Source organism: Mya arenaria, chromosome 4 (assembly GCF_026914265.1).
Source record: "Mya arenaria isolate MELC-2E11 chromosome 4, ASM2691426v1".
Taxonomy (NCBI): Eukaryota; Metazoa; Mollusca; class Bivalvia; order Myida; family Myidae; genus Mya; species Mya arenaria.
Genome location: NC_069125.1, coordinates 70,067,110 through 70,089,799, shown reverse-complemented (window position 1 = coordinate 70,089,799; position 22,690 = coordinate 70,067,110). Strand labels below are relative to the sequence as shown.

General features: G+C 32.9%; 1 protein-coding gene across 1 annotated transcript; it reads right to left on the bottom strand.

Moving 5' to 3' along the window:
- Positions 1-463: 463 nt before the first annotated feature.
- LOC128231046 (interleukin-1 receptor-like 1) lies at positions 464-997 on the bottom strand. The gene has a single exon (XM_052943466.1). It carries the CDS (start codon positions 995-997, stop codon positions 464-466), a length of 534 nt encoding a protein of 177 aa, XP_052799426.1.
- Between the last annotated feature and the right edge of the window lie 21,693 nt (positions 998-22,690).

Below are 22,690 nucleotides of genomic sequence, written 5' to 3'. Positions count from 1 at the left end.
TGTTACCTACTGGTTACATACTGGTAACTTACTGGTTACATACTGGTAACATACTGGTTACCTACTGGTTACATTCTGGTTACGTACTGGTTGCCTTTTGGTTACCTTTTGGTTACCTACTGGTTACATATTTAATAGTTATATATTAAAGTAAATGCATATGCAAAAGCAAAGAAGCACTTTCCAATACCAAACAATATATTTTATATCATTGTTTATTAAGAATAAACACACAAAATTAATAAAAATCCTCAACATGTCTTACATAGAACACTATTCCACATGAGAATAAAAAACACTTGGGTTAATTCTCAATTTTGTGACATTTATGTTTTTGTTATATATTGCAATTGATCCGATTTGAATGCATTTAACCTCATTCAATGCATCAGTTTAATGTATTTTTATTTGCATTAGCGTAATGGTTGTTTATTATCTGTTCATCTTGTCTGTATTTCATGGCCTAGTCCTCCAGAAGCCGGATGTTTTCGCCATTGTGCCATATATGTCGATCTTCGCCAATTCTTATTTCGTTTGAAAACGTAATAGCTTTCCAAAGTCTATGAGAAAGATTTTCATCTTCACTTTCAAGGTATACAAAGTTCTTAAGGAATGTTTTAACGTCAGTTGTTAGGTATCTGCTGTCAAAATCTAAATTACTCCTAGTGCAAATCAGCAGGAAGTTGTCCTGTCTTCTCAGTGCAACTGTTATGGCAATTGACAGGCGGTACATCAACTGTTCATCTTTTAATGTGTCAGGTGATAACACAAAAATAAGACGCCTAGCATTGTACAAAACTCCAAATATTTCATCCCTGATGTCCGTTCCTGGAAGAAACTCGTAATCCACTAGACTTGTTGTTATACCCTTCTCCTCGAGAGCTCCAGTGATGTTTTTGGAGACAAATTCTTCATCATTAGTGTGCGCATCAAAAAGAACACGACCTTCAAGTTCGACCATTTCACTCCCGTGATGTTCGAGACATCTCTGTGGCATAGCGTAAGATATAAAAGGTTCAAATAACCTAGATTCAGTGTAATTCATGTTATTACTTTTCAACAAAGATCTAAAACAAAAATCACTTGATACATTGTTTATTAATTTCTTAATTTGAGGGCATCCTGTTAATATAATGAAGTTCATGTGGGTCTCCTTGGCACGTTTAAAGGCTGAGCGCCATGCATTGCGAACTAATGGATCTAAAAGCTCACTTGCGCTAAAGAAAAAGATTGCTCTGCTGGATAAGGAAATCATACGATCTACATTTTCGAAATGAGAAAAGCCAGCAATAGGGTGTTGAAAAATGTTCACTAACATGTAACCTCTTTTCCTGAGAAGTAATTCTATTCGGTTTTCAACAATACGCTTACTTCTTTGCTGTATATCACAACGGCATCGTACTTACATCCTTTTATCGTGTCTCTATCAAACGAATGAATCCCGAAGCGAATAAAGATCAGCACCTTAATTGTCTTCCTGAATATTACGACTAGTGTACTGCACACAGTGATGACAATCACGCATGAGCCCAAAATCGTGGATGGCAAAACGACGTGTTCCGCCACGCTCCATGTTGTCCGGGGCACACACGTGAACATGTTGTCGGGCACTGAGATCAACTGTACAGAGTTTTCATTGTTATCGACACATTTCACACTTACCCAGTCATCAACAACTACCTCGTGTTGCAGTAACCAATTTACAGCCAGTTGTGCAGTCACATCTGAAGCTGTTATTCCTTAGTGTTATCACTGATGCATGAATATTAGCAATGGTGTGGGGAATATTTTGAAGAACGTTGAAATCCAGTCTTAAAACATCGATGTGCTTAAGTTCATGCAACGCAGAAGCATCTATTTCATTTATATGGTTGTAAGACGCGTCAAAATATATAACAGACCTAAGATAATTGCGTGAATCTAATCTTTTTAGAGACGTGTTTCGAAACCAAAGCTCTAAGGGTGTGCCTGTATCTAACATCAAAGGAAGAAACCTCATATCTGTGTTCGAACAGTCTATAATGTTGGATTTAGGGCGAGCATGTAGACGCTCGTAACATTGACACCGATTGGGGCAATGCAACAAGTCGATTGGACAAAACAGCTCTTTTGGCTGTATGCTCACTACATTTCTTCCTCGCATTTGCACAGGACTTTGGCATATACAGTTTACATTAGAAAAAGTGTCCGAAACGTCACCAAGAACCGTTTCTGATGATGAAATTTGTTTCATTCCTTCTATTAACTTTTTATCAAATGCTATAGCGTTTACATTAAAACATCTACAATCCAATGAATTTCCGTCTAGTTTAACGGTAAAAAAGATGGATATTTTTATGAACGTCTCAATAGTCTCTTGTCTAATGAAGTCCAAATTACGCACTTTACTATTTGAAAAATCTAACACTGCACGTTCGATCCCCCCCCCCCCTAAAACCGCTTGAAAACTATATCGATGGCCGGCAATGGCCGGTAGTATATCCTTGCGTATACTCAACAATGCTTTATCTATTGATTCTTCGTCTATATCAGTGTTCCGTAGGCTCATAACTTTCAGGGTTGGTGAATAGAAAGGAGATATTGGTATGACCTTCAGTGGATTAAAAGACAAATCAATTTCTCGTATACTAAATTTAACTGGAACAAATGTTCCTTCACGTATGTACTGAATTCTGTTGTGGTCTAGTTTAACCTTTGTTATTGAAGTCAGATTATTGAAAAAGCCATCTTCGAGGCCAGTAAGGTAATTATCTGATAGATCCAGAGTTTGCAAAGTTTGCAAATTGAATATCGTTTTTGACACTTTTTCAATGTTAGTTTTTGAAAAGGATATATGTTTCACATCCTTTAATCCAGAAAACGACAAAGTGTCTAATTTTAGAGAATCAATTTCCTTGACTACAATCGTATCAATTGATGCATCATTAAAGTTTATACGATCGGTGATATCCAAGTTGACCATTTATAGTGAGATTTTCAACCCCCCCCCCCCCCCCCCCCCCCCCCCCCCTACCGGTCACGATTAGAGTGTAGTCACTAGTCTCTGTCAGCGCGTTTCTGCAACAGACAGCATTTGAAACAGGAAAAACGTATTGGCCTTCAATGAAGATATTCTCGGTTAGTAGTATAACTACATCTGGAAAATAGCTTTGTAGCTGCACAGCTTCTATGACATTCGACATCGTTTTATCTTTGTCATGATATAAGACGAGACCACTGGCATTATTGAACGTCATGTTGCAATTTCTGACAAATGAAATTGAAGCAACAAGCCTATGCAAATGTTTGAATAATGTGCAATTTTTATGATCATGCATTTGAACATCTGAATCTGGAAGGTCCATTTCAATTATGGTGTAGTTCTCTTGCGCGAAATTTTGTTCAATATTTGTGTAAAGCATTTTACATCTTTTGAACACAAACGTCCAAAGCACCGTACCAGAGAACTGTATATGAAAAGAATCCAAAATTACCATGCCGCTGCTGATACAAACAAGCTGTAGGGTCAGACTCAAACGTTCGTCATCTTTTGCCTTTGAAAACAAAGAGCTCTGCTCCATTTTCAGCACAGACTCAGATATATTTAAAGAGCACATAGTTACGTTATCTACCGTTGGAAAGAATACACTAAAAGAAAGCTCCGCTTCAGTATCATCGAGAATATATTTAGTTTGGTTACATTGCCGTATGCTACATTAAAGAGACATCGTATATCCACAGAAAACGAACCAAAGCACAAGCACTGTTATTTCCACACCCATTATGTCTTTTACAACATTAAATTATTATTTCTTAAAAGTTAATAAAACTAATCACGTCGTTTAGATAATAAAAGTCATATACATGCTTAAAAAATACATCTTGTGAAATGAACTAGCTGCCAATGTGCCGAATTGACATGATTTACCACCAAAAAAGATAACTATCAATCAATATACACTGTTCCAAATCATTCAGCAATGGCCAATCCTATGGAGTATGAAGTACTTTGCCATGGTTATATGACAAATGTCTTTGTGAGGTAAATGTAAAGACGTGGTTATTACCCGTTTTTTTTCATTCAGGTAATAAGGCCACATGATTTTATTTCTCAACCGACCGATTTTGTTTTTTCACAGTTATACTCGGGGGGGGGGGGGGGATCAGTCTGAAAAAGCGAACGTTTGCATACTTTTATTTTCCTGCGATAAAATACTGCATCATATCACGATAAAAGGCGAGTACTTCTTCCCTTAAACAATACAGTTTGACATTGAAGAGGGTAGAAATGTTAACATTTTCATTTAGAGTATTGAACATATATGAGTATTAATAATATACGGAAAAAACTGCCGCCCGCTCCTTTAAAACTGAAAAAGAGCAAAAATATCTCAAAAGTTGTCGACCCATATCCGTAGAGGAAAACAAAAGAGAATTACATCAATTGTGTGGCCTAAGAAAACCGTACCTATTGATTTGTTTCTGCCACTCCTATACATTACATTTTATACATGGTACCACATGCTTGGTCTCTTACATTCGATGAATTGTACAAACTGGTTGAACGGAGGGATTTTATATGTGTCCTTTGTACCTCTGAATTGCAGTGCCCTGATCACAATCAGTTTTTTGACGCATTCAGAGTCGGGTCTTTCTTTCGTTCAATACGACTGCAGTACAAAAACACAATAATAAACAATCAAGTCATAACATATTAATAAAATCTGTTAAATTGGACAAAAATCAAACACAAACTGTATGGTTATCGTATTATATTACCATCAACAGGCAGCTTCCTTTACGCCTAGTCCAATCGTTTAGGGGTGAACTGATGGAAGGAACGTTAGTTATTATTGGTGGAATAACGTTGGTTTGTGGTGGTCAGCAAGATCATAGCCTTCCCACTGAAATACAATGGACGCCCCCGGTGACGCCCAGTGCCGCTCATGCCTCTGATAGTGGTATACAATGTCACTTAAAAATAATGGAGAAATAAAAACGCTTTTTCACAAGAAGTGCCTCATAGTAGTATCGATTCCATATATTTATTTGGTTTCCCAAATCATTCGGGAAACACAATATTTTCCGGATACAACACTGATAGCACGGTGTTTTTAAATACTGTTTTTAGCAATTTCAAAATAGTCCGTTCGCTTTGATACTTTACATAGAACGCTGTAGACTACGTAATTTTAAATGGCAGTTTAAGATGTTGTCGCGTGAAGGCATTTAAAGCTTACATATGATTTTATTTTCACTCTTTATGAATACTGACATTCACAGCATATAGTACAATGATAATTATTTGCATGTTACATAAATGATGCAGTTACGATTACAGTTAAGATGTTCATGTCATTAAAACAAATACAGTTCAACGGTTCTGTTATATACTATATGTCAACAACTCGTCATATATAGCGCCATGAAGTGACAATAAAAAACCAATAGCTGCAATAACTAATTCTCGCTAGACATAACGGCGAAAATATACAATGCTCGGAATCTTACAAGTACCACATTTCATAAAAACATGTAAATGCTTGTTGGGACAAGAGTGAGGTTGTGCACACAAACTGGTTTAAACACCCAGTAAATTTACATTTTATTGACTTTCCAAGGCGGTACCTAACACTCCTTGATAAACATACCTAGTTTTTTTATATATAGTATGTATGTACTGTGCTGTTTATGGAGTTTTGTGTTGTTCTTCCATGTTTCTTGTTTGTGATTTGACGTTCTATGTCTTTGGCGTTTACCCATTGCCATTAAACCGGGTTTATGTTTAAACGTTTTGCTACTGAGCTTGTTTCTGTAGCTTTTCGCATAAATATTGTAATTATGTGGGTTCTTAACTTTTCAGAGTCGGAAGACACTCTGTTCCTCTACCGAAAACCTTATTAGTTCAGTAAGGCACGATTTATACATAATAAAGTCAAAGCCTCCCACCTCCCTCAATTGCTATCTCTTAGGAATTCAACGTAAAATATATCGTTTTTTTGCAAATATATGGATACCACCCAGAGTGTACCGAATAAAAGATATAACACAGTTTTAAATAGTTTACACATGGGGAGGACTATTAAACAGACTGTTTATAATTATATTCATTCAGACAATTACAAAAAAATAGGAAGAAAGAAGAAGTTTTCAGTGTATGTGTATGAACGATATCTCCCCAAAGTAATATAACATTAAAGGATATTTCTCATTTGAAAAAATAGCAAGATAATTTTACCTATTGGTAATAAAGAGGTTTCTGCAGGAATCAATATTATTATTGAACTTTACACTCATTTTACCAATTGATCAAATATTACAGAAAAAATGCCCTTTAAACCCGAACGTTTTAGTAAACTAAAATATTACATAAACGTTTAATTAGGGAACAAAAAATTAAATTATATAACACCACTTGAGGTAAAACAGATCATTGATAAACTCGATATAAGTTATTCAACTGGGATAGATGAGATTGGCCCAAGAGTAATTAAACATTGCGATGACATCATCACACCATGCATTGCGTCTATTATAAATAACAGTACCATGAACGGAATATTTCCAGAGCCTTTGAAAATTGCACGTGTTGTTTAAATTAGGATGTAAGGATGATCCAAGTACTTATCTTCCAATTTCGATATTGCCAACAATATCAAAACTATTTGAAAGGCACATTTTTTTGCAAACTAAGTTCAAGATTACTTCCATTCTACAAACATTATACACACTAAACAGTCTGGATTTAGGAAAAAAACATTCTTGTTGTACAGCGTTAACAAGTTTAAAAGATGCATGGGTAAAAATATTGTTGGTGCTATCTTTCTAGCTAATGTCCTGCATATGTTTGAAACGAGCCACCAAGTGTGAAAACAATACCCAGATAACAATATTTGTCATCAATCTCAATATTACCACCTTCATAAAGGAAGAACAAGTCATTAGGCAGTCTACTACTTTTCCTAAATACCACTGTCTTTGTTTTATCTCTATAAACATCTAATTTCCAGCGTTCACAATGAATCTTAATTTGATTGGATATCTTATGTTGTAGTTGCAAAGAAAAACTAAATCGTCTACATACATCAACAATAATATATTTAGTGTGTATTTAACATCAATGCCATTCGCACCTTTTGTCATAAGCTCTTCCTCTAAATCGTTTGGACACATTCCAAATAAAAATGGACTTTTCACCTTGCCTGACATCGAGTACATTCAAAGGCTTCCGCTGTTTTACATTGTGATTTAACACGTGAACTAACAGAAGTATTCATTGACTTTATAATATTAAATAAGTTTCCTCTAACACCTAGACTATATTTCTTTTGTCAAATAGTCGGCCTTCAAATAAAATCGAATGCCTTGGAGTAATCCACAAATAAACAATATATTTTGTCATTATTGTTTTTAAACAATGATTTATCAATGCATTTAAAATAAAAGCATTAACAACATTGTCCATCTTCGCTCTGTTTGAGATTCGATGTATACATAATAATTCTCAGCCTATTCTGTGATGTGTTCACTTCACTTCATTTCTTGTATATATATAAATAACACCATATATATATATATATATATATATATATATATATATATATATATATATATATATATATATATATATATATATATATATATATATATATATATATATATATATATATATGTATATATATAGGCACTATATGGCCTTCTTCCCAGGATTTAGGAAAATAGCCTCCTATTTGTTTCATTTAAAAGATTTGCTTATACTCAATTAAATGTATTCTTAACTTTAAAACAATAATTTATTAATATTCTATCAGGGCCTCCACTTTTCCCCAGATTCAATTCTGATATGCCTTTATCTATATCAACAAAAGTAAATGGTATGTCTTATTCTGCAAACACAGTTTTTATTTCACTCCCTAATAATTGATTATTAAAATATAATACATCTCCTTCAGCCTAAAAAAATCTACTCTCAGGATTATTTATATCTTTAAAATAGGCAGTAAATATTTCTTATGAGATATTCTTTGATGATTTATGTGTAACAGTCTATTTTAACATATTCCAATACAACTTAGCATTTTTAAAACGTGCTTCGGTTATTATTCAACATTTTTGTAATTTAAAGATCTTATATTTTCCTTAAACACACTTCTTGCTTGTATAATACTTATTCTATTCTGTGCAGTTTTCTCACGCCGATAGATATTTTAGTTGCAATAAAAGTATTTTCTTCTATCAAAACATGTATCTGGAAATACGGCGTCACTTTTTTGTATTGTAATGTAAATCTTGACAGTCAGAAAATGTGTGAGAATGTTTCTCGGACAATGGTTTACAAACACTATCAATAGATTTAATAATGTATCTAAACATAAGTCTATGTCACTACTTGAAACTATATTATTTATATCACTATATAGCTGTACATGGTTCACAATATAAATATCTGGGTTCCACTTATAAAATGCATTCATGTTTAACCAACGTCCATTCTTCTCACATTCTATATCATAATCGTTTTGAATAACATTGCTTAACAATGAAAATTCTATAAGACAATGATAAGAATTAATATTTAAATCTTTTTGTTTCTTGTCACAAAGTTATCTAGATGTACAATATACGATGATAACATCAACTAGTTTTAAATATTATATTCTAAATGCCCTCTGAGATCTCTTGTTCTGTTTTTTTAAATACCACTGATGATGTAAACAACCCTACTGAAAACAAACTTCATTTTCCGTTAAGCCAAATGATAAAATATATTCAGTGAGACCCTTTTTAATTCTCATTTTCTTCTTATTTTTAGTTATACTATATTAATTTCATATTGAGCATTTACAAGAGGTACCTTGGTACCTTTAAGAGGCTATTCCACACCTGAGTGGCCTCAATGCGGAAATAGTTCTTCCCATAGGTGTAGTTGTTTTAATGATGGCACGACTACACAGTTTCCATATATGAAATTAAAATTACATGTTCCAAAGCTGGACAAATTCTGGTGAGATACCATACAGACACTTGTAATTTTCAATAGCGAATACATATGTCTGAATAATCGCAAACATAAAGTAGACAACGATAGCATACTCCTGCATATTTTCCGCAAATGTGAGCGCTTTTCACTTTGCATCATGTTTGTCGTCACTATAATCCTTATTGGATTCTCCATTTCGATCAATTCTGAAAATATTTTTCAGCTGAACTTTGATAGATACATTCAAGACTCTACATAAAAAGGGAATGTTCTAATGAATGTTTCTTCAACATCCGGAAACCCCCCACTTCCTGTCCGTTTTAGAACTGAAACCCATACACGAGATCTGCTTTGTATTTACATGTCAACTCCAGTTGATCAAGTCATAGTTTTAGTAGCATATTTATTAGAAAATTGCCACTTACTCAAAAGAACATTCAAGATGGCAAATGATTGAAATATATGTATGAAATAAATATGAGATCATTTTTTCTTTAGAAGAAAGATATGAGCTACAACTGTATGTGCCATGTATTTAAACATATTACGAAAAGCTAAGCATTTCTTTTATTTATAGAAAATGATAAATAAGTAGCAATATGATTTAATACTTTATTGTTACAACAGGACATCAAGTAGATATTTTGGGCCATATTAGACCAGTAAATATAATACCTGGGTATAAAGTTTGTACTTTAAAGACTTTATAATGATGACATAGTGATACTCTCTCTTATTTTACAATATTTATATTACATTAACTGCATTTTATATCTTCTCGGTTTGAATTATATCTTACTTTTGTTTTTGAGATTGTGTACCGAACATCTAAATTGTATTGTCCTATTGCTATTAATACAAAAATATTTTTCATTTGCAAGCTCTTGTTTAAAATTAACATATTAGTAAAACTAGATTTTCTGAATTTCTAAAAATGTTGTTATTAAGTATTAAATAATCGTCTAACAACAGCTTCTATCGGTAAATTCGTTGCGTTTTCACATGTAAATATATAAGCAAAACCAACTCATTCAACAACTGTTTCAAGTTTGACTGTAATACTTCTAGTACTGTGTTTCATATATTCGTCATTAACATGTTTTAATAAGATATCTTATACATAAGTGACACGGGATACCGTTTGACTTTAAACCTTTAAACCTGTACATGTACTTAATAATTCGTATATCCTGACCAAACGTAATGGAAATCTTACCAATGCACCATAAACGGGAGCATTTTGTGATTGCTGTTTTACACATAAACTTTGTTCTTAGAATTTAAGTTGTACTCCGGTATCCTCGGCTTCATGGAAACCCTTCTTCAGTGAGAACAAAGCCCACAGTCCCTGCACTGCGTTTGCAAATAGGTTTCATTCTGTGATAAAGTAACACCTAGATGGGTATATTTTTTAACAACATCCACATTTTTTTCTATTTCCCTTTTCACAAACCATAACAAAGCTTTAGTCTATATTTACAGATATAGCACACATATTAAAATGGTCGAGTTACTTGTTAAGCAATTGTTGAAGTCCATCTACTTTGTATGAAATGAAAACGTGAGAATATATATGAATGTTTTTTAGGCTAGGCATGAAAAACAACACTCAAAATCTCATTCCATTCCTTTCCAGACGTTTTTGCATATAACAAAAAAAACAGGAAATGCGGTAAATTCTTGCACTGGTCACGTGATGTTTGACAACATGTGTAGCTTTTAGTTCTGTTTATGCGAGTAAACGCGTCTACATGCATTCAAGAACAAATCTGGAAACGCCGCAAACAGGTCTTTTATATGGGCCATCAGAAACTATAGCCAATTAATTTATTGTATGAGTTCGAAAAAAAAGTGGCAGCCTAATGTAAATTGGCCAAAACCATTTATATATTTTAGTTACAGTGACATTGGCCTTGATCCTCCACTTAAAAAAACCAAGCTTGTTGTTCACATAAGCTATCTTCACACCAACTTTCATTGCTATCCATTAATTATAACGTACGTTTTGGGGCAGAAATCATTTTTCTACCACGGATCCGTCATAAGCTATTTTTATTTAGACAGTCGTTTAATGGTTTATACACTCGTATGTGATAATTCAACGGACATCTAGGCAGTTATCAGATTCCAGCCGACCCCTCGGAGTTCCGCTGAATTACAGCCGGATGACCCTCTGCTCATATACTTCATTATGTTACAATCATTGTTTTTGTATTGATCACGGAACACTACAAACTTTAAAAATTTTATTCAAATTATGTTTTTAACTTTCTAAAACAGCAAATTTGACGTAACCAATCGATATCAATATTTGGTTCCGTGAATTATTCTCAAACATTTGACCTAGTAACCTAATTTATAAACTCATGTAACCCTGTTTAAAATAGTTGACCCACTTTCAAAATGTAGTAAGTTTTTATCAGGGGAAACAGTCTGATCAAGTTTGAACGTAGTCTGTCAATAATTACTATGATGTGGTTCAAGAAAAAAAATCTAAGATTTTACCTATTGACATTTTTTATCAGATGTGACCCAGTTATAAATTCGCCCAAGCGTTAATCAAGAGCGAACGTTCCGATTAAGTTTATAAAATGATTGGCCAAATATAATTCCTCTAGTGCTTCCCAAAGATTTGAACTTGTCAACTTATTTTTGACCCTATTTGACCCACTTTAACAAGCGGTAGAGAGACTTGGTCAAGGGAAAAATTGTGACCAAGTTTGAACATAAGCTAAACAATCACTAAGAGTTCATCAAGGAAAACAGTCTGGTTACGTTTCATAAATATTGGACCAAATATAATATCTCTACTGTGTACCAAATATTGTTCTAAGATTTTATCTAGTGACCTAGTGTTTGATCCAATGTGACCCATTTTTACAAGCGGTCTAGATTTCATTAAGCGGAACATTCTGACCAAGTTTAAACATTATCTCACCACTCCCTACGAATATAATAAATATATGGTAAAAAGTGTGGTGAACCGACGGAAGGAATGACGGACGGACACACAGACGGACGGACAACGCCAAAACAATATCTCCTTCCCAAAACCTTCAGTTTGACGGGGGATAACAAAAAATCTGATAAAAAAATAAGTAGTTATTGCTGTTTTAGGGTAAAGCGGCTTGATTTTAGGACAATATATAAACATGTATGTGTTGTTGTAATTTGGACAAGAACATATTTGTGAGGATTTCAATGGTCAGGGATACTATAAAGGTATGTCAGTCTTATGCTGTACAGTTATTTCAGTTATGTACGATCATTGTTCATTTTATCAAACCTAATGTATTGAAAGTTCGATGAAAAGTTGAAGGCACAACTTAAACAACCAAATTTGCGGACAGTTTTTGTACAAACCATTAAGTGTTGTTGTTTGGAGAGGCTTTTATTTACGTCTATGTTGAAAATTAAGGTCCTTAAGCACTATATGAGCTATCATACTTCAAAAATAGCATATTAGATATGTAGAAATGTATTGTCTGTTACAGTTATTGATAAAGGTTTTATTTTTATTATTTTTTGGAGGGGGGGGGGGAATTGCTAAAAGCTGACATTCCGTTTATGTTTTCATAAAAAAATCATTTCATACAGTATGTTCATAAAGCAAAACAAATACAAGTTTTATTTGCATAACATCCGGAAGGACATGTCCCATGTGGACAAATATGTCAATATTTGCATGGAAACGCATATACAACAAAGTATTATCATTCGTATAAACAAAATTAACTGTATGTACTCGTACACTAGTGTAAAACACATCCAGCAATAAAGCAAAATACTTTAAAATAAAATTAAGTTTGGCAGTTTTACTTTCTATACTGTATGGCGATTTGATAAATGACTTTTCTGGTAGTATACGAATCAATTGTTTTTGGATATTATAAAACACTTCGCATATAACTTATTTTACACCTCTTTCAAAACTTTCACATGAGATATTTGAATATACACACACTATACACGTAACCTAGTTAAGCTATATCGAAACGTTTTAATATTGCATACAATTAAATAAGGTTGATGTTTAAAACTTGCTATGTTCTTGTAAACAAATGCTCTACTAGATAAGTCTAATCTTTCATTCCAATTTTGAATAAAATTATAATTTAATATCTGTTTAACATAAGAAATTAATATGTTTTCATTACCTATACATCCTGTAAAAGCCATACATCATAAAATCCCAGTGTACTTAACAAGGTCCGTATCAATGAACACCAACTCTTATTTGGGAATCTTTCACAATCATTCAACAAAGTAAGGTATATTTTCTTATTATCGTTTGTACGTAGCAACTCAACCCAATACTTTATAATATTATAATATCTTAATGTCTGGTAATTAACACCTCCCAGTTCACCACATATTTATTGTTCTTAGGAATGTTTGAATGGCAAGCAAATCATAATAAACAAAATATTAATATTTTTTGTATCTCTTATCACTAATGAACTACGTATTATCATTAAATATGTTGTTATTGAAAACAGTGATACACAAAATATGACTTGTTTTCAGTAAGCAAATACCCATTTTTACTTTTGTTGCCATTATAGAACTTAAATTTGTAATACAAATCTGTGCTTTCAAAGAGCATTTTAAAGAGTTTATTTATCATATCGTAAATTCACTCAAAGCCACCCAAAGATTTTTGTTCTGATTCGATTTAGTGCCTCTTTAAAAAAGTAAAATCACGCTTGTCGCGCCTACAACCTTTAAACGCGTTCAGCGCTTTTATTACATTTAGTTTTACATTCCTGAAAGAATGATATCCGGGGTACATTACATCAGACAAAACGCAATACATGAAAATACACTCAAAATGACCACTTATGTTCATGAAGAAGCCACGTTTTTCATTTTTCTCAACATACTAATTTTCTTTGTTGTTTTTTTTTTGGCCCGGACAACATTCTTTGGGGTATTCAGTTGATACAGGTGTAACAATTCGAAAGAACAATGTATACAAAATTGAATGTGAGTTTACTTTCGTAGACGTACACTTTTGTTCATTTGGTTTAGCTCTTCCGTTGTACAGCCTTTTTCGCAATCCAGCTACTGAAAATGATGCCTAAACCATGAACGTGTTTTACATTTTCAGTGTCGTTTAGCACGCTAAGTTTCTGAAACTGTCAAATTACGTGTGTTATATCGTGATAGGGTGTGATATAAGATACGGAAATAATTACCAAAAAAACATACTCGAATTTTTCATAACTTATGTTGTAATATTTATTTTTAAAATATTAGCGTGTCACTCATAATTACGAGAACTTATTTGAAATAACAAAATAAAACTTCGGTTTAACGAAAATAAATTTTAACGAAATAATACATCTTAATTTCCTGTCATGAAAATGAAATATATTGAAATATCAATTATTTTAATCGAATTTGTATTCGTTATGTCGAATAGATAAAATAAACCGTTAAAATAATAAATTTATACTATAATTTTATAAAATATATTTGTGAAAGTATTATTGAGGTAGACGTATATACGATTTTGTGTACAAAAATATTTATGAAAAAGTGAGAAGAGCTATGGTTGACGGTGTCAGCCCGCGTCCCATTCTAAACACTACCCTCAAAGGGAACATCTCTGCCGCTGACCTCTGACAATAACACAAAAGCGCCTGTGTCTGCCAGATCAACAGTTAGTTCTTTTACAGTTTTAGAAATAACCTTAACAAAGCAATAAACTTCCAATTGACATTACTTTTCATAAAGATCTACATGTATGTACATGACAACGTACATGTGTTTTTGTTTTGGTATATGTTCAGAATATGGCATGTAAAGTGAAAAAGTCTCTGTATTTTAATGACATCAATGTACAATAAAAACAATGTACATTTTAAAATAATGGCATATTGGTAGTGGTACTATACATATTCCTCATATATAAATTAATAGCATGCGCGCTTATTTTAGAATAAGATTTTATATTTCTTGTTCATTTTTAAAAGTTCTTAAATCGAGTATTTAATTTTTGTGATATTACCTTGTAATTGCGTTGAAAATATCTGTACGTTTTCAGTACATTAACATAAGCCAAACGCGTAAAGAATTTGGGATAAACATTACGTAGATTATTGGACTCATCCTTAATTCATAGATTAGATGTTAACAATAAACAATTTTAACTTTGTTTTTGCCTGTTGCCTGGTAAATGAAAGAAAATTAACAAAATGTTGTGAAAATTCATAGTATTAATACGTAAAGAGCTAATCAAACGAACAAAACCAACTAACCTTCTTAGTCTGGTCCATTTAAAATATTGTGTCCATTTGCCAGTCATGATGTTACCCAAATTCGACTGTAAATCGTTGCAATGTAGACGAAAAAGGCAGCAATTGCATTTTATTCCGGCTTCACGCAGATGACTTCTGGCGCCGCGATGTCGTCTGCCGGGAATCATAATAACGCTCTATCAGAGAAAGTTCCAATATTATGCGGATGTTTCCGTGAAAAAAGACATTGGCAAAAGTTTCCTAGAAAGCTCGTCCCATGATGGTACAAATGTCACAGAATCTTTGAGAGAGGTTTTAAGAGGCTACCAAAAATAGTTCGATACATTTTAGTATCTGAAAGGAGTGTATCATGTTCAAGTTATTTACATTATCTATATATTATTGGAGCCGTCACGACATTTGTTTAACCAAATGCTTCCCTCGCCCAGAGTTATGACACATTAGTTTTATTGACTTCAAAGACAAAAGAGCACACTTTTAATGTTCCCGAATAATGCTCTTAAACGAATGAAAGTGTATAGAATATCATAAAAATGAAGAAAAAAATCCATCACAAACCGGTCAGGCTGCACTGAGAGAACTTGTATAAGTATAAAATGGGGACTTTCAATTTCGGGCTAAGCCCGAAATGATATCAAAACGAAATGTGCGCTATGAGCGCAAGACTTCGTGAGAAGAACGCGATCTGCACCGAAGAGTGCATTCCCAATGGGTATGTTCTCAATAAATATCAATTAAACACAATTTTCACCGATCTTTAACTTATCACATCAGCGTCATGTGATAGCTCTATATATATACCAATCGAAATTCCATGAACAATAAAACCCAAAACTGAAAGTACTAGTCTTGGACGCGTTTGGGCGTCCTTAAACTGACTGTTGTAGGCGACGTTTGTTTTCTCTGCAATAGTCTCGCACATTCAGGTGCTAACTTATCAGATATGACCGACACTCGCACTATCGCCGTCTACATAAGAATACTGTTTGCCTTGGCCAAGGTAGTTTGCGTCTCTTTCAAATGCCTTGAAGTTTCCAAATGCTATCCACTTCGTTTTTTAATATAAATAGATGTATTACACCTTTACCATGTCTAGTGATGGATTTATATTCCAAGCTTTCATAATAGGTGTGTCAGTGTGTAGTCATCAAAATAACAATTCTCCGAACCTTTTGATATATGCTCCAGAATACTATTATTCTAGAATTATAATGATGCACCACTGAAGTAAGTTTAAGGATTAAAAAATATATGTAGTTTTTTAGAACATATTGTTATTGCAAATAACTTATAATCAATGCATGCATTACATATACTTTACAGTGTTAAATTATTTGCGTTTTCACCGAGTTATCAACAGAATTGTCTATGTTGGCAAAGTTATGATTTATGTGATTTTTGCTATCAATACAACACCTGATATAGATACCTGTTTTATACTATGTAAACCGTTCGAGGTATGTCTACAAATGATGGCAGTGCTATCATCCTCAAAATGTTGCTCAATTCAAGATTTTCGTTTCATGGATTAGGGCATTGCGTGTTCGTAGCCCCATTTTGAATAATCAAATCAATATATAACAACATTAGATAGCAGTATTAAACAGTGGTGCTATATTTGTTCTGATACTAACTTTTAATATACAGACAGCATGGAACACGACCGGGTTTCGTATACACGTTTTTTTTTTCATTATATTAGCTGAAGTATCATCAGTTCATTTAAGAAACAGTGACAATAATGAAAGTATAGTAATCGAAGGAAAACATCAAGTTACTCAGCTAGCAGATGACACAACATTGTTTTTTAAAGGATTAACCAGATATACCAATCATTCTTCAGATAATTGATGAATTTTGAATATATTTTAATTTAAACGAAAACACACCAATGTCTTTGAATTGGGATTTTTCAAAATAAATGGACGTAACATCTGATTCAATTATATAAATACACTATAAATCCCAATATTTTTTTATTAATTTGCGGTGTTAAAATATGAAATGAAAAAGGGTTCAACAGTTATTGTGAACACACTGGAAGGTGGTTTAGAGATTCAAGACTTTCGATATTATTCCGAAACAATGAAAATAAAATGGGTTAACCATCTGACTTATTCAATCGATTCAAACTAGAAATATGAATTTAGACTCTATCAATATTCTCTACACACCAGTATAAACGTTAGAACTTTGTCCTCTAAGCACATGCTTTATTAATATTAACACTGTTTAAACAACTGCTTGTTAATCAAACAAACACAAAGCTACTATAATATTAGAAAAGTTATAATTTTGGGTAATAGATAAAGGGGTAAAAAAGAAGTTTTATCGCATTCGGACAACAAATACGCAGATTCTATTCTAAATAAGCTTAAAAATAAATACAATTAGATAGGGGAGCTAAATATTTTAAAACAAGCAAATCCAAAGAAAGTCTTGGACTAAAAGTTTTAGATCGACACTATCTACAACGACTAAAGTCAATACAAATTTATTAATACGTTTCCAAAACATTGCCCCTCAAGGACATGATGGATAAGCAAGAATATCTTATCTAAATACATGTGTAGAACAATTTTATGAAAATCCATATATTAACGGGGGCTAGGCTTGACAGTTACAAGAGCACATTTACTGGAACGCTGGATAAAATTGTGTTTATAAATCCGTTGTGGATAATAAAATTAAACCATTTAAAATAAAAAGCATACTCTGGCCGCAACAAACTTAAATATACCTAAATGTAGGTTGGAGGAGAATCATAAATGTATTGCGAAGAAGTCGGCATTGTTGTGTGTTCGCTTTTGGAAATAAAGACAATGATTGAAGATAGTAATGAAAATAGTCAAACTATCAATTTATGGCAATTGAAATTAAAACTTTCAAATAATTTATTATTAAAGTTTTTCGATACTTATTAGAAATAATAAATGAAAACGAAAACGATGTTACCTTGATTTGTAAAGCTTCTAAAAAGAAATGAAATATTTTGTCAGCTCTTTAAAAAGGAACACCAAAAAATGACACTTGCATTGTTATATTCCCAAAACATTTTGTTATTATTATATGTAACAATAATAAATATATGTTCACAGCCAATGCATAACAATCGTCTAATTATTCAATTTTAATTTAGACTCACATAAGTAAAGGAACATTTTCAACATACAATTTTACCTATTTCTTGGCATGAATTGCCAGTAAAATAAAAGCAAATTTAGTTTAATTAATTAATACACAAATTACGAGTAATAAAAATACATTGTTTATTACATCGCTGTTTATGTTATAGGAACAAGGGAACAAGTGTTGGAGATTTTCGTTCACTGAAGTTTTAAAAGGAAGAAAAATTATGTTTTATGTTTATAAAGGCAGGGTGTCTCTCAACCAAAGTGACGTGGGTACCATTTTATGCCATTTTATGGAAATATTGATTTTTCCAAGAGGCCATACTGTATTCTTCACCGGCGTTAAGTTTTGCAGGCCCCAATTTCTCGAAACTTCTTTAGTCGCTTAAAACAGGATTAAGCTAAGTTCACTATTTTTGTTTTTCAATAATTTGTGCAATATTTGCTTCTCTTAGTGTTTGTATACTTAAAGTAGGAATCATCTTTATGATAATCACAATAAACCATTTTTCATTTATCAACATTCAATATAAGTATGTATTTCGGCTAATTGGAATAAGCTACTTAAGCCTGTTAAGCTTAAGAAGTTTCGAGAAATTGGGGTCGAATGATTTGCGTTTCATGTATGAAACATGTAATTATGTAACTATGGTAAGATGTGCGCCCACCTTCATTTTTTCCATCAAATTCTTGAAGAACACGATGTGTATACTTGCATAATTTGATGACTCATAAAACCTATCCCCTTTATAACTGAGAAGAAATGCCACTTTTAAATTTAAATCGAGCTGCTATGACAATGAAGTGTGACCTTTACCTGTGAGATGACAGCATGGGTGTTATGCACGACACACCTTCATATGCTGCTCTTCAATTCGATCAAATTAATTTATTAACAAGTATAAAAGTTACAACTGAGAAAAGAACTGTGGCTTTGAAACCCGAACTTAATTGACCATGAAGAATGGCCGTATTGACCAAGCAAATGCTATGAGTGATAAACGGCATATATTGCGATACAAATGTATGAAGTTCGATTGAAATGTGATCAATAAAGACAAAATAAAATCCAAAATAGCCTGCTTTGTAATTATATTATGTTCTTTCATGGTAAGAAAATTGCAGTGTTAAAACTAAGATACTGACGGCTGGAACCTTCAAATAATGTTTTCCATATAAGCTCAAATATTATGTTTGAAGTCCACAATTTTGAGAAAAAAACACATTAATAACGCGATTCAAAAAAGGCTGTATTGTGTGATTGGTTCTTTGGCATTGGTATTTGATGCTACCATTTTTTTAAATAGTTTTCGTAATATCAATCAGCTTAGTACGAATTCCTGTGGGCGAATGGAGAAGGTATCGGTTATCTTTTTTTTTACTATTCAGGGGTGGATTCGCTCCCCACTAAAGCCAGTGTTTTCTTATACTTAAATTGTATTTATCTGCATTTTCGGTATCATAGAGTAAAATAACTAGTACATGATTGTTTTCAGATGCTTTATCGGGGAAATTGTTTTTGTTACTAAGAAATCCCTATTGGACTCCATTGACCACTATGTGTAACCTTGACCTCTGAGATTAGAGTAATGTATTTTTATATCAGACACACACTCCTATTCTGCGCTACAATTCTGTGAATGATAAAATAGGTTTAAAATTGACAGAGACATAATGATAACGGACGGACTGATTCTCGGGCGGACTATTTCGATTAAATACTTACTTCTTTACTTCGAACTAGATTGATAGAAGGTTTTCTCTTCAATTTAAATAGTCTGTCTGGATGTTTTCCCACTGTCAGTCATGTGGTTATGAATGTACGTCTTTTACAATACATTGTCAGCAGAGTTTGACGAGTCATTTGATCAAAGCTCAAGTCAGCCAAAGGAAACTAACCGAAAACAGGAATGGGTCAATATGATGTTTTTACCATCCATCTTCTTAACAAATAGCACCAAATCATACAAGCAATCCGATCCAATCCAATTACGAATTTTGGATGAATTCCCAAAGTTTGACTGTCATATTCAATTCCTCGGAAAATATTAGAACCTCTCTGGCGTATGAAGATTCTATTGAGCCCGTATGAATTATGGCATTCATAACGTCAAATGTAGCTAAAAGAAATGAGGATTGGCGCACTGGTTAACGAAATTGCTTTCTATTGAGCTGAATGGGCATTGCATTTTGTGGGAACAGGGAGGTTGATCGACTTGATGTCCTGGACGAGTTCGTGATGCACTGGTATCTAAAAGATGATTGCAATAACAAACGGACTGATCAAATACTATCTCAAGGACATTTGGAAAATAAACCACATTTGCAAAATATCAGCACTGAATCTTGGTCAGCAAGATCGTGTATCTTGTATTCATGAAAAGAGAAAAAATAGCAAAACACTAAAAGGGGCTGCACTCCGTTTTTTACAATTATGATATCAAAGAGTAAAACATTTTATTAAATAATTGTCCTGAGATTCGTTACAGAAAAAAAAACAAAAGAGATTTTAAATAACTAATATGAAATAAGTAGAATAAGAAATAATGTGCAAACGTTCACGATGTATCTTGACTGATTTTGTTATTCTTGATTGTCCACATAGCTAATTCCACGTGAAATATTAAAAATAGTTGAGCACTATTTAAATCCGATAACACTTGCAGAAGAATTCCAACAAAAGGGCGGAATGTTATCATCGCAGAATAATCAAATTAAATACAAGATTTCAGAAATGTTCTAGCACTGGCGGAACTTTTATAAAACTCATTTTTCTCAATTCTAAGTTTTACCAAAGATAAATCATCAGAGAAATTTGTCCTTATATACCAAATGAGAATGTTCTTAAAACTTACTACGAAACTCATCAAGAACATCAACTAAAGTTCTATAAATATCTTGTTTATTCTAAACATCCATACATGAAATAAATATCAAATTCTAGATCATTCTAAACAAATCCTGATAAAAACCATTCTAAAAATAGAATTTGTAAACAAATTTAGATAACTTCACCAACAATGAAATTAGATTTTTATTCAATGAGGCACTGACTTTGAAAAACATATACTTGTATACATGTTGATCAAATTGGAAGCCGGATCGAGTGGCTGTTCACAATAAAATCACATTTGTTTCACATTAAAATTAGGCTCTTACGTCATCGATTTTTAAAATAGCTTTAATCGGCTCTTACTTGACATTTTTATTAAGATTGTTATTTTCTACTTAAACAAAATAAATGGTTATGCGACTGTGTCTCATCAAACCATTTACTTGTGTAGGTACATACTAGCAACATTCAACCATTACTAAATGCATTTTATACACGTTAACAATTAGACTCATAGATCTAAAGCGTTGACAGCCTTTCGGCCGGCTACGATTTGTGACTAAAGTCATGTAATGCCGAATGGAGTTTGTCTCAGTAATTTCAGCACAGAGTTTTGAGCATGTTACATTTGCATATTTTAAACCACTGATATTAATATGCTCATTTTTTCCATGAGTGACATAGGTTGAGAGCAATATTGAGATACATCAATACATACAATGAATACATAGTATGTGGGTGATTCGATCCAGAGGAATTATGTGCGAGGAGCTTGTCATTGTAGAAAGAGACCTTAAACATTAACTTAATTAACATGTCCAATGGATTTTGTTGGATGCATTTGGTTTAACAGGCATACCCTGGAATAAATTATATACGTCTTTAATTGTAGAGTACATTTTGTTTTTTAAAAAATGCCTAAACGCTTTATCCTAGGAAGTGTATTGTTTATGAAAACAGAAACGTTTCAGATAAGACTACATTTGCAACTGCGTATTACTGCATAATTTTGTACTATCTTAAGATGCTTATGTTAATTTGTTTTATAATTATATAGCTAAACTCACAAAATGTTGCAGGCCTTTCAACGCTTTAAGTGCTTTGATTGTTATCTCCACCCTATTCCTTCATGACAATCTGTTCGAAGAAGAAGAAGAAGAAGAAGAAGAAGAAGAAGAAGAAGAAGAAGAAGAAGAAGAAGAAGAAGAAGAAGAAGAAGGAGAAGATGTCACATTAAACATAGAATGTCGCATCAACATGTCGCATTAAACAAAGAATGTCGCATCAACATGTCACATTAAACAAAGGATGTCGCATCAACATGTCACATTAAACAAAGGATGTCGCATCAACATGTCCATTAAGCAAAGGATGTCGCATCAACATGTCACATTAAACATAGAATGTCGCATCAACATGTCACATCAAACAAAGGATGTCGCATCAACATGTCACATTAAACAAAGGATGTCGCATCAACATGTCACATTAAACAAAGGATGTC

Excerpts from the sequence above, each read along its gene's own strand:
- LOC128231046 (XM_052943466.1), bottom strand. The coding sequence starts at position 997 with ATGCCACAGAGATGTCTCGAACATCACGGGAGTGAAATGGTCGAACTT.